The sequence below is a fragment of the Branchiostoma floridae genome, chromosome 6, assembly GCF_000003815.2.
Source record: "Branchiostoma floridae strain S238N-H82 chromosome 6, Bfl_VNyyK, whole genome shotgun sequence".
In the NCBI taxonomy this organism is placed as follows: domain Eukaryota; kingdom Metazoa; phylum Chordata; class Leptocardii; order Amphioxiformes; family Branchiostomatidae; genus Branchiostoma; species Branchiostoma floridae.
In genome coordinates, this window is record NC_049984.1 from 675,143 (window position 1) to 686,972 (window position 11,830).

Sequence of the window (11,830 nt, forward strand, 5' to 3'; positions counted from 1 at the left end):
GTTTTCCCCCCTAGGGGAACATCTTGGTGGCAGTGGTGGTTGTCCCCCATTTATTGTTAAGGGGGCACTTTTTTTATTTCGGGCGGAAATAAGTTTAACCCCTTTTCCCGCCCCCCCCCCCCCCAGCGTAAAGCTGTTGCGGTCGTCCCCCAGTGGCAGGAGGACAAGATGCGGGAGGGGCTGAACATGTTGTATGTACATGATTACATGTAGACATTACTGTAACCCCCTCTAACACCCCCCCCCCCAGCGTATCGCGGCAGCAGTCGTCCCCCAGTGGCAGAAGGACGAGATGCGGGAGGGGCTGAACGCCCTGAAGAAGAAAATCATCGACCTTGAGAAGGCTGCCAAGGCCGACATTGTCAAGACAGTGAGTACACAAACAAACAATCATTCCAAAGTTTTTTTAAAACGTCAAAACTCTACATTTTCATTAGTTACCAGATGCACAGTTACATTTTACAGCACTTAAAAGAGCTTGTATGTCACTTCATCTGTAAACTGTTTTTTACATGTAGAATGTAGTTGTCTAAGAATATTCCATCTGTTTGTTTGTGGTTATTTTGGTTTTCGAAGCGTCCAGGCTGGAAGTGTGGGCCACCCCTTGTTTCTCATTTATCTGTTATATATTGTTGTTTACTGTTTGTTGTTTATCTGTTATTTATTGTTGTTTACTGTTCGTTGTTTATCAGGTTGTCGAGGCGACCAGACAGGAAGTAGAGGCCGCGCCCAACCAGCCGCTGGTGATCAAGCGACTCGAGGCCGGAGCCGACCTGAAGGCGCTGAACGAAGCCGTGAAGATCTACAAGTCCAAATCTCCGCAGACGGCGGCCATGTTGTTCTCTGCTGACAGCGAGGCTGGCAAGGTCGTGTTGCAGTGTTGGGTGCCCAAGGTCAGTGGATACTGTACTAACATGTTATATAACAAGTCAGTGGATACTGTACTAACATGTTATATAACAAGTCCAAGTCTCCGCAGACAGCGGCCATGTTGTTCTCTGCTGACAGTAAGGTCGTGGTGCAGTGCTGGGTGCCCAAGGTCAGTGGATACTGTACTAACGTGTTATATAATAAGTCCAAGTCCCCGCAGACGGCGGCCATGTTGTTCTCTTCTGACAGCGAGGCCGGCAAGGTCGTGGTGCAGTGCTGGGTGCCCAAGGTCAGTGGGACTGCTGTCAATCATTGATTCAAACGTTATTTGTACAACTGTTGGGATCGGTGAGGTCAGGTACACCACAGTCAGACCTGACTTCAGCAACCACACAAGGGACTGAGGAAAATTGGTTGATGTTGACGTTTAACTGGATAAAAATGGACGGGACTGTTTTGATGTGGCTTGTGACGGAAGGTGGTTTCCTAACCCAGTTTCACTGTAACTGGTGTGTGAAGCATGTTTGTTTGTTTGTTTGTGTAGGAGATGGTTTACGAAGGTCCTGAAGGCGGGCGAGTGGGTGAACCATGTGACATGTTTATTTATTTGTTTGTTTGTTTGTGCAGGAGGTTGTTACGAAAGGCCTGAAGGCGGGCGAGTGGGTGAATCATGTGACATGTTTGTTTGTTTGTTTGTTTGTTTGTGTAGGAGATGGTTTACAAAGGGCCTGAAGGCGGGCGAGTGGGTAAACCATGTGACATGTTTGTTTGTTTGTGCAGGAGGTAGTTACGAAAGGCCTGAAGGCGGGCGAGTGGGTGAACCATGTGACATGTTTGTTTGTTTGTTTGTTTGTTTGTGCAGGAGGTGGTTACGAAGGGCCTGAAGGCGGGTGATTGGGTGAACCATGTGACATGTTTGTTTGTTTGTTTGTTTGTTTGTGCAGGAGGTGGTTACGAAGGGCCTGAAGGCGGGTGATTGGGTGAACCATGTGAAAGACGTCCTCGCTGCCCGTGGTGGCGGGAAGGACAACACCGCCCAGGCTTCCGGAACTAATGTCGACGCTCTTACACAAGCCGTTACCATGGCTACGGACTTTGCCAACCTCAAACTCAGCAACTAAGCACCCCAAGGAAAGAGTATGCTGGCTACTATTGGAATATACCACCAGCGAAAGGGGTCGGAGTTGAAAAATTGTCTGCACAAATTTTCAGCCATGCAATCTATGCCTAATATTTTAAGTCCAAAAGGAAGAAAGGATAGTGTCGATGTAAGAATGATTTGAACCACTTGGGCTGAGCTATGCTATATCTTTAGCTATTAAGATGATATTTGAAGAACGGCAATGAAGGTTGGATATCTAGGTAATAAGATACGTCAAATAGCACTTACTCAAGCAACTGATATGATTTTGGAAACAGTCAGACAAGAGATAAGGGATGCTATCTGAAATGTCGGACCATATCCAGTTGCTTGAGTAACTAGGACTGCTTTTAGGCGTACATTTGAAGTAAGCTAGTTAAGCAGATTCTTATGATCATGATGAGCTGTTGAAAAAATGTCAATGTTGACGAAATTTCTGAAACTCCATTGTAAGAGTTACATGTGTAGTTAGACTTCCATAAGTTTGGTGTTAATTTTCTACACAAATTTGAATGCCAAATATGGTCAGCTGATCCTCAGGATCCACAAGTCAGGTGAGGCAAGGGTGGATTTAGACAAATTTTGACTTCTTAGTTTTCATTTTGCCACAAGTGTTAGGCCTTAAAGCATATATTACATATTTACCCCCAGTCTAAGTTTTTACATGCAATCTTCAGGCCCTGTTGCTTACCACTACAACTGGAGCCAAAACCTCAACTCAACTCTGCCCTAGACTCTGTTGCAGTCTTCGAACGGGGCTTGTTTTTATTGGGGGGGGGAGGGGGTTGTTTCGCTACTTTCAACGTTGGCTACGTTCTCTTGTGCCGGGAAAGGGAGTTTGCTGTGAAAGGGAGTTTTGCCCCGACGGGGCAAACCTCGCTATCACGGCAAAGTCCCTTTCACAGCATACTCCCTTCCTCGGCAAACTCCCTTTCCCGGCACAAGAGAACCTAGCCAACATTGCAAATGCCAAATCGCGGACCAACGCTACACCCCCACCCCCCAGCCTCGTTCGAAGACTGCAACGGAGTCTAAGTCTGCCCCGCCTTAGACTAGTGTGTACCCCACCTTTCCCCTGCCTGCCTATCCTGAATATAGATAGAAACAACATTACCGTACCAGAATATTATTAGCTCATCTGCTGAAGACAAAGTAACAGAAGGAAATACTTTCATACTAATTTCAATATTGACATAAATTTGAGGTATTTAAGGTTTGGGATAAGTCTGTCATATGTAGGGATGGAGAAAAGGTATGTAAGACGTCAAACGTTTGTCAGAGGACTGGTGGATATTTATTTTGCACTCCATGGTTCAAGTGGACCCTACTAAAACTTGTATGTGGAGGCAGACTATGTGATAAGAAAATAAAGGTGCAACAAAACTGGGTAAATCCGAAGTCAGTACACATGCAGATGTCCCCTATCATGACTCCTGATGAAGAGGAAGAGCGTTTGTTTCTGATCTTTGAAAGGAGAAACGTCAACATCCAGGTAATAAGACATGCCAAAAAGCAGTTAATCAAGCAACTTCCGAAACCATATCCGATCCCGTTGCTTGAGTAACTGCTATTTTGGTGTTTGAAAGAAGAATTTGAATTTCTTGGAACAAACTCTGCACAACTGATATGATGAATGATTGTGTTATTGAAATTATAGTTCACAATGTCCAAACAGTTAAGTGGCAAAACTACGCCCTGTTGTAAACAGAATTGTATCCATTTTCAGCACACTAACTTGTTGCGGCAACATAAGGCCGAGTATTGTTAGCCAATAGACGAAGTGGGGACGTTTGCTGAACACTTCAGCACCATCTGTGCAGGTGTTTATCAGGTGTGATAATTACGGAGTTGATCATGTCCTACTGTGTACGGGGTTAATAAAACATGGTTAACGAGAGTGCGTATGTTTGGTGTGTTATCGCAAGGAGGTTGAAAAAAGGTCCTTGGTTATCGGCGTGGAAATGTAGGTCAGAGCAGCTGATATTGCCAGTGAAAACTTCCAACCCTGCAAGATGGGGAACAGCGGGCGCTAAACGGGATAGTGAGTGCGTGTGTGAAAAATGTGGAGAGTGCAAAAACAGGAGACCCTCCGGGTTCTTCTGTCTGCAGGGTTGATCATATTTATTCTCCAAACCCTGCATCATTCGGGTTCTCCAGACACTGCGGCGTCCGCGGTCCGAGTTTCTCAGCCCACCTGCAGTGACGTAGGCTACGTTTACCTGCCGCTGTTGGAGGTGGTTTGTACACATCAACTATCGGTTGGCAGGGAAACTAGTTTTGTACACATCGCCTGTCGGCCGCTAGGGAAACTCCACCAAGAACAATACAAAAAACGGACTGTCGTACTTTCAGAAACGTCAACAGAAACCACAAACATGCTACGAAAATAAGTAGGAAACAAAGACTTATTTTTCGTTAGCTGTACACACAACACTACCAGGTCATCAACGGCATTGCCGCGAGAGGTAGTCATTTTCTGAACATCCTGACTAGTTAGTAAATCGGAATAATGGTTCTTATTAGCTAGATGCCAGTAGTTTGTATTCCACTTACTGTATTTTCCAAAGCGCACAGGATTTGGCATGTTTCTAACTCAGGTAAAGATCAAGGCACACTTGTATCTCATGGACAGAAGTAGCCTTGGCTACTGAACCAAATATTCAGGAGATTTATGGACCAAGGAACCTGCGACCGGAGCCAGGAAGCCACCCGCGTCCCCGACCTTTCATCCCTCGGTCCTTTCTTTAAAGTGCTCCTTACCTGTCACCAGGTGTGTTAAGTGCTCCTTAGTACCTGTCGCCAGGTGTGTTAAGTGCCCCTCACCTGACGCCAGGTAAGCGTGTTTGTTTTCCTCATAAAACCTGCCGCTCCATAAAACCCACAGACCTCCAGCCAACCCCCCCCCCACCCACCCCCCCCCCCCCACATACACACAAACACTCAAGCATCTTCCACACTGCAGACAGAATGGCCTCCAAGTAGATGTGGGGTAGAGGCTTTCTTGTTAGTCTTTTCGCTCGTTTTAGACGTGTTTCATTGGTATTGTTTGTCATGAGATAAAACTACGTACAAAATGCGATACCTAACATCGTTGCCTTATTGCGGCTTACCGAAATGAAAAAGGGCATCTCAAACAGGTCAAAGGATGGAGAAGACGCACGGATCTAGCAGCGAGCTGTGACGTCACGTCTCCTCCTGAAAACCCGCAGGTTACCAGGCAACACTGGAGAGGCTCGTGATGAGGGGCTGTAAAACAACAAATGTCGAAAACCTGCAGTTACTTGATGCCGGTGCGGGACATGAGTGGGAGGCTCGGTCAACATCCGTCACAGCGCGGCGCGCCGGGTGCGGTTTGTGTTGTGAGTGTTTTTTAATGGACTCGGGAGAATGGGGTTCGCCAAGGGGGGACAGGAACATTTCCTCTCTCTTGGGTCTCCCTTTGCTCAACAAGGAACTGACTCAAAATTGCAAGACTGGTGAATAAAGACAAGTGCAGCTGTCGCTAACATTTTGTGCGTTTAAATAGAAAAACACCACAGAACACTGTCTGTGGCCTTTTATTAATCTCCAAGCAGATCCTACGGTGCCATAAGATAGTATCAAAGCTGGCCAAGGAGTGTAGCCGGCCAAGGGAGTCAAACGAGAAGTTTGATACTATACATTACGCACCGTGGATCTGGTTGGAGATTAGCCCTTTATTGCCTTATCGTTGTCGGCCTTCACAACAGTTTGCTTTAGAGGTTTATTGTCGTTACTCTCGTCTCTTGACATAATTCGTATAGAAGTCCCCAGGCCACATTTGTACATTTGTTTACATCGTTACGCTTAAGTACATTGTAGGTAGCTGAACGCGTACAGGCACCGAATTGTCTGCAAACTTACTGCAGACTTCCTCAGAAACAAAAACCACCAATCACTTGCAAGCTTGGAAATGTAATCTTATGGCACATGACGTCAGCGATTGAACAAAGGAGCTAGGAAGTTCATATCGCCCCCCGTCCCAATGGTGTTTGGCTTGATCTGATGCAGTTGGCCATTTATTTCTCGTCGCATTTTGTTACTTAAATCTCACGTTCACACTGAGTACAAGAACGCACTCTCCGTTGACATAAACGTCTGATGTATTCACCGCGAACCACAGGTCTCTCTTGTGGCAGGAACTGTTTTCACCACTAATTGATGTTCGTGAAACTGCTCAGCCAGTCGAGCCCTACCGCCGGCACCTCCCACACAGAAACAGTTTCACGACCCTCTGCCGGAATGATTTCTGCACGAACGTGTAGATGATGGGGTTCGCCGCGTTGTTGACGAAGTACAGGTCGTTGATGAGCGCCACGGCTTGGACCAGTGCGGTGGGTTTTCCCGCCAAATATCTCGGGTTCGCCACTTCTAAGAGGCTGAGGACCCAGAAGGGCAGCCAGGACAGCACGAACACCAGCGTGACGAGCAGCAGCAGCTTGGCCACGCGGTAGTGCCGGCGGGTTGCTGAGGAGGCGGAGTGCGGATGTTGGGAGGAGGATGGAGGCTGCGATGCCGGAGAGGAAGGTGCCGGAGCTGGAGGAGACCGGCTTGTAGCGGAGGACGGCGGCTGTGCCTGCACCTGTTCGTGCGGGCTATCTGGCCGGTTCTTCAGGCAGGCGCACGGTATGGGTGTCCGGTCCTCCTCGGGCCGCACGTCCCTCAGCGCGATGTCCGAGGTGCTGGTGGCGGGGGGATCCTGCCGGTGGCCCCGAGCGCTGCGCCCGGCCCACCCGCTGCGGTGCGACGGTCCCACGGCGGACTGTCTCGGGATACCTGCCTCCAGCTGCGAAACTCTGTAGTACACCTGATGGAGACAACACAACACAACAGTGAACATACATTCGGTTTGAAGGCCATTGAATCTAAGTTTGAAGTTCCTTCACGTAATCATTGTGCAGAAATGTTTCTTTACACATCGAAAAGACAAGTAGTATCCAACGAAAGATTTTATGGCATTTGTCGTTACGGAGATATTGCTGTCGGTCCGTCTGCAAGGAGGTTCTCATTGTCTTGCTTTTGTTTGCTAGATCATTGTCTTGTCTAATAAGGAGAAATTAGCAAAATGAAAGCCCTTACCAGGGCGTATAGAACCGCCATAACCAGCACGGACAGGAAGAACAGCACTGCTGTGACGATGAACAGCACGGTGACCTGGGTGCTGTCCGTGACGTAACACTGGCTCACCGTGGTGCATGCCGGTCCTACCCGGATCCCGCCAACTACCTGGTAATCCAACACCACCGGGATAGCAACGACACCGCCTAGCAACAGCGTACCCGCAATGGCGGCCAGAACTCTGCCCTTCCTGTATAAGCAAGGATCATTGGGTTATCATACATTACATTTGTTTGTTTGTTTGCTTGGTTGTTTGGTTTTGTCATCACTAACCAAGCAGCAGGGTACAGTGTCGACCAGAACCCACCCTTTTCAATGGATTCGAAGGAACGTGCCATACCTTAGCCGATGAGGGGATTGTTTTAAGGTCATTTCTTTGTTTCATTTTACGCCCCGATAAGACAAAAAGACCGAATGTTTGTCCACCCGCGTGTGTATCAATTATGTAGCTGCTTAACGCTTGTCGTTAATTGGAAGCAAACGGAAGACCTATTGGCGATCTTCAACCAAGCCGGCAGAGCAGAAAAGAATTATTATGAATACGGTTGATAAGTCTGTTCAATAATACTCTTTGCTAGACTTACTTGAGTGAAAGGTACTGTACGGGCCAGTAGACGGCGTAGAACCTGTCCACGGCGATGGCGATGAGCAGGAAGGTGGAGGAGAGGACGCTGGCTGTGGTCAGGTACGGGTTGATCTGGGGCAGCACAGGGAAGAACCAAGGGAAGCGTTTTTAGGTCATTGATAAATATCTAGGAGTTATAAAAGCACCGTCTGCACAATTTGAAACAAATTAGATTGACGTGAAATTTGTGTGTTTGTGTGTGCGTCTGTGCATGTGTGTGTTTAAGTGTGTTTGTGTGTTTGTGTATGTGTGTGTGTCTGCCTGGGTGTATGTTTGTGCGTGTGTGTGTGTGTATGTGCGTGTGTGTGTGTGTGTTTGTGTGTGTGTGTGTTTGTGTGTGTGTGCGCGCGTGTATGTATGTGTGTGTGTGTGTGTGTGTATGTGTGTGTGTGTGTGTGTGTGTGTATACATACCTTGCACCAGGCGTCACTGGTATAAGTGATGTGGTAGTAGGAGAAGACCTTCATGGGCACGACCACAGCTGAGATGAGGAAGTCGGCCCCTGCCAGCGCCAGGATGAAGCAGGTGGAGGAGGACTTGTTGCTCCTGGCGCCGTTCACGATCAGCACCAGGAGGTTCCCCAGCGCGCCCACCGGGCACAGCACCAGCAGGTACACGATCACTGGGAACATCTGCCGCGCGAACGTCTGGTCCAGCAGCGCGTTCAGCCGGTCCTGCGGCACGGGCAGGCACGTCACGTTCTCCATGGGCGGGCTGCAGGCTGGCCTCTACCGGGCGGACTGCGCTGGCCAGGCGGGACACAGGCTGGTCTCTACCGGGCGGACTACGCTGGTCAGGCGGGCCACAGGCTGGTCTCTACCGGGCGGACTACGCTGGTCAGGCGGGCCACAGGCTGGTCTCTACCGGGCGGACTACGCTGGTCAGGCGGGCCACAGGCTGGTGTCTACCGGGCGGACTACGCTGGTCAGGCGGGCCACAGGCTGGTCTCTACCGGGCGGACTACGCTGGCCAGGCTGGCCACAGGCTGGTCTCTACCGGGCGGACTACGCTGGTCAGGCGGGCCACAGGCTGGTCTCTACCGGGCGGACTACGCTGGCCAGGCGGGCCGCAGGCTGGTCTCTACCGGGCTGACTACGCTGGTCAGGCGGGCTGCAGGCTGGTCTCTACCGGGCGGACTACGCTGGCCAGGCGGGCCACAGGCTGGTCTCTACCGGGCGCACTAAGCTGGCCAGGCGGGCTGCAGGCCAGTCTCTACCGGGCGGACTAAGCTTGTCTGACGGACCACAGTGTAGTCTCTAAGAGACGGACTAAACTGGCTGTTAAGTGCCAGAATATTTTCTACCGAGTTCTACTATCCTCGTGCCCCCATAGGACGGCCAGGTGGAGGCTAGCTACAGTCGCAGGAGGATGTCGGCGTCGCTGTGACAGAACAGATCGTCGACAAAGATCTGGGACGGCTTTCCGACAGCTGGTTTCAGTCCGACACATCCACGGCTGTCCCAATATGGCAATAACGCTGCCCTGGGTCTTCTGTCACACAGTGGTAATCTTATCCAATGCCAAAGTCATCAATCCCTCACCGGTTGGAGCATGAGATGGCGTTTCTGGTAGGACTGTCGTAACAGACAGGGTGACATTCCTACCTGGACCGTGGCGTGGGAACCCGACGTGTCGCTGCTCTGTTCCTCGGCAGGAGTCTTCCGTTCAGAGAGAACCTTACAGAAGGCAAATAAAGGCGTCTGGTGTCATAAACGGGCGCAAACCACAAACAGTAGTTCCCGACTGAAGGACGTAACGGCCCTCCTGCCTACTGCACACACATGCACACCGCTGGGCTGGTATTTATCACCCACTTCACCCCCAGCAAAACTGACCAACTTTGATCGACATAAATTTTCTGAGGCATGTTGATTATGTAAAGCGCGTTGTAAACAATCCTGAGAAAGAATGGCCCGTGTTATGGTGTATTTTAGACTGAATGGCAGAAGAAGAATTTGTACCATAAACTAGCACGAATGGGAATAAACGTTCTGATAATCGGTACTTGTTAGGAACAGCAGGATGTAAGAGAAGCACCAAAAGACCACAAGACCACAGAGCTTCACTGACCGAATCGACATGGCCTGCAGCGCCGTTATTTGTGTACATAGTAGACTGATGTATATAACCATTATATGCCACTCCTGGACCGTCTGTCGTGTAGTACATTCGGTACCACAGGTAAACAAGAACTTAATGTTATCATGTGTTGATTATCTTATTCGTGTGCAATGTATTCTGCTTATTTTCATTATTCTATGGAACTGTGTTGACGTCTGTTGACTAAATTTGAATTTATTGTTCTCAAATACTTTGAGCTCTTGAGTGAGAAGCTCACCTCAGTTTTGTTGTTATTTGTTTTAATTCGAACATATAAAACCTACTGATAAATTCACGGTCTGAAACACTGCATTGATGCGACCAATAGCGACAGTTCATTGCCCACACTACCAACTGCACAGCAAGTATATATAGTCGTACATTTCATGCTACATGCACAGCACACAGGTCTGTTACAACTACCGAATTATCCTTAATGGCAGGACCAGTCATAAATAAGATCATAAATTTTCTACTTCATCAGTGGTGGAGGTATAATGTTATACAACGTTTTATTTATGGCATATGGCAGCGAAAAAAAGCTTTTTATGCTTAAGCTTGCCACGAGGGCGGATGTGTTGTGGCTTAGGCAAAACGTTACTACATCTGAATTTGCTGCACGCCTTAATGTCACAGTGAAGACACGTCACCAGACCTACATGTGGCGTCATTACAACGTTACAATTCTGCATCACGAGAAAGTACGTTAAAGACAATGTACTGTAAAAGTGTCAAAAATGTAAGAAATTCTGTTGTTCTTTCAGCTCCTCTGAGTGGCGGGAAACTCAGCTCCTTTTGCGGAGAAAACAAACAGGACCGATGCAGGACAGCCGGCTGGACCTGGGCAGCATCATTCGCTTTCCTGTCCAGAACGGGCGAACGTTCACGTCCGGTCGCCTTAACACCTTACGCACTCTGCAGACTACAATGTAGTTCCGACCGCAGTTGAAGAGTTAGCCAGCCTGTCTCTGAAGCCTCTGTAAGTACTGTAACAGTTATATATATGTAGACCAGCCTGTGTTTACATAATCTCTCGCTGGCTGGGGTTTAATAATGATAGGGCACCAACTGTAGGGCCGGCCGCTAGGAGCCCGATTTTAGTCAGGCTATGTGTCAATAGACTAGGTCCGACCACACTTGAATATAGTTTATCCAGCCTGTTCCTGAAGTCTCCATACTGTAACAGTAAAGTGTAGACTAGGTCCGACCACATTTGAAGAGCTTAGCCAGCCTGTCTCTGGTCTCCATACTGTAACAGTTATGTGTAGACTAGGTCCGACCGCACTTGAAGAGTTTAGCCAGCCTGTTTCTAAAGTCTCCATAAGTACTGTAACAGTTATGTGTAGACTAGGTCCGACCACATTTGAAGAGTTTAGCCAGCCTGTCCCTGAAGTCCTTCTGCACGAAGGTGTAGATGATGGGGTTGGCGGCGTTGTTGATGAAGTAGAAGTTGGAGAAGAAGACGACAGTCCTCTGGACGGGCTCGGGCTGGGACAGCAGCCAGCTCGGCCTGTCGATGTCGTACAGACTGATGACCCAGTACGGCAGCCATGACAGGATGAACACTGACGTCACCAGCAGCAGCAGTTTGGCCACCCGGTACTGCCGCTGCACGGTGGACAGGCGGGTCTTCTTCAGCCAGCGGGCGGGGTGGGAGGGGGGCGACCTTGGGGAGTCAGGGTCCGCGTGGGAGGGGGGCGACCTTGGGGAGGCAGGGTCCGCGTGGGACTGGGGCGACCTTGTCCAGGCAGATTCGGCGTGGGAGGGGGGTGACCTTGGGCAGGCAGAGTTGGTGTCGGAAGGAGGTGACCTTGTGCTGGCAGGGTCTGATTGGGAGGGCGGCGCCTTTGTCCAGCAGTGGTCGGGATGACGGGTGATTTGGCGGAGAGACCTGAGACTGCTCCTTCCCCTCCCATTGGGCTTGTCTTTGTGATATTTCCCGATTCTCGGAGTGACGG

General features: G+C 49.3%; 3 protein-coding genes across 3 annotated transcripts in view; 1 reads left to right on the forward strand and 2 right to left on the reverse strand.

Annotated features, from left to right (window-relative positions):
• Positions 1-2,244, forward strand: part of LOC118417386 (alanine--tRNA ligase, cytoplasmic-like) — a 21,117-nt gene extending 18,873 nt beyond the window's left edge. Inside the window, exons 21-23 of the mRNA XM_035822941.1 lie at positions 251-370; positions 693-893; positions 1,815-2,244. Of these exons, the coding sequence (XP_035678834.1) occupies positions 251-370; positions 693-893; positions 1,815-1,991 (498 nt within the window). The 3' untranslated portion in view covers positions 1,992-2,244. The remainder of the gene's footprint in view (positions 1-250; positions 371-692; positions 894-1,814) is intronic.
• A 3,977-nt stretch (positions 2,245-6,221) lies between these two features.
• On the reverse strand, positions 6,222-8,479 carry LOC118417387 (D(4) dopamine receptor-like). The gene is made up of 4 exons (XM_035822942.1): positions 8,186-8,479; positions 7,732-7,844; positions 7,109-7,337; positions 6,222-6,836 (listed from the first exon to the last, which is right to left on the reverse strand). Exons 1-4 carry the CDS (start codon positions 8,477-8,479, stop codon positions 6,222-6,224), a joined length of 1,251 nt encoding a protein of 416 aa, XP_035678835.1.
• Positions 8,480-10,877: 2,398 nt separating this feature from the next.
• The window catches only part of LOC118417388 (probable G-protein coupled receptor No18), a 1,086-nt gene continuing 133 nt past the window's right edge, over positions 10,878-11,830 (reverse strand). The window contains exon 2 of the mRNA XM_035822943.1: positions 10,878-11,817. Within this exon, the coding sequence (XP_035678836.1) occupies positions 11,220-11,817 (598 nt within the window). The 3' untranslated portion in view covers positions 10,878-11,219. The remainder of the gene's footprint in view (positions 11,818-11,830) is intronic.

Bases quoted from the DNA above. Each gene is read 5' to 3' on its own strand.
- LOC118417387 (XM_035822942.1), bottom strand. From the start codon at position 8,479: ATGGAGAACGTGACGTGCCTGCCCGTGCCGCAGGACCGGCTGAACGCG. The intron at 7,845-8,185 runs GTATGTATACAC...GTGCTGCCCCAG, and splicing joins CCAGTGACGCCTGGTGCAAG to ATCAACCCGTACCTGACCAC. The intron at 7,338-7,731 runs GTAAGTCTAGCA...TTGCTTATACAG, and splicing joins GTACAGTACCTTTCACTCAA to GAAGGGCAGAGTTCTGGCCG.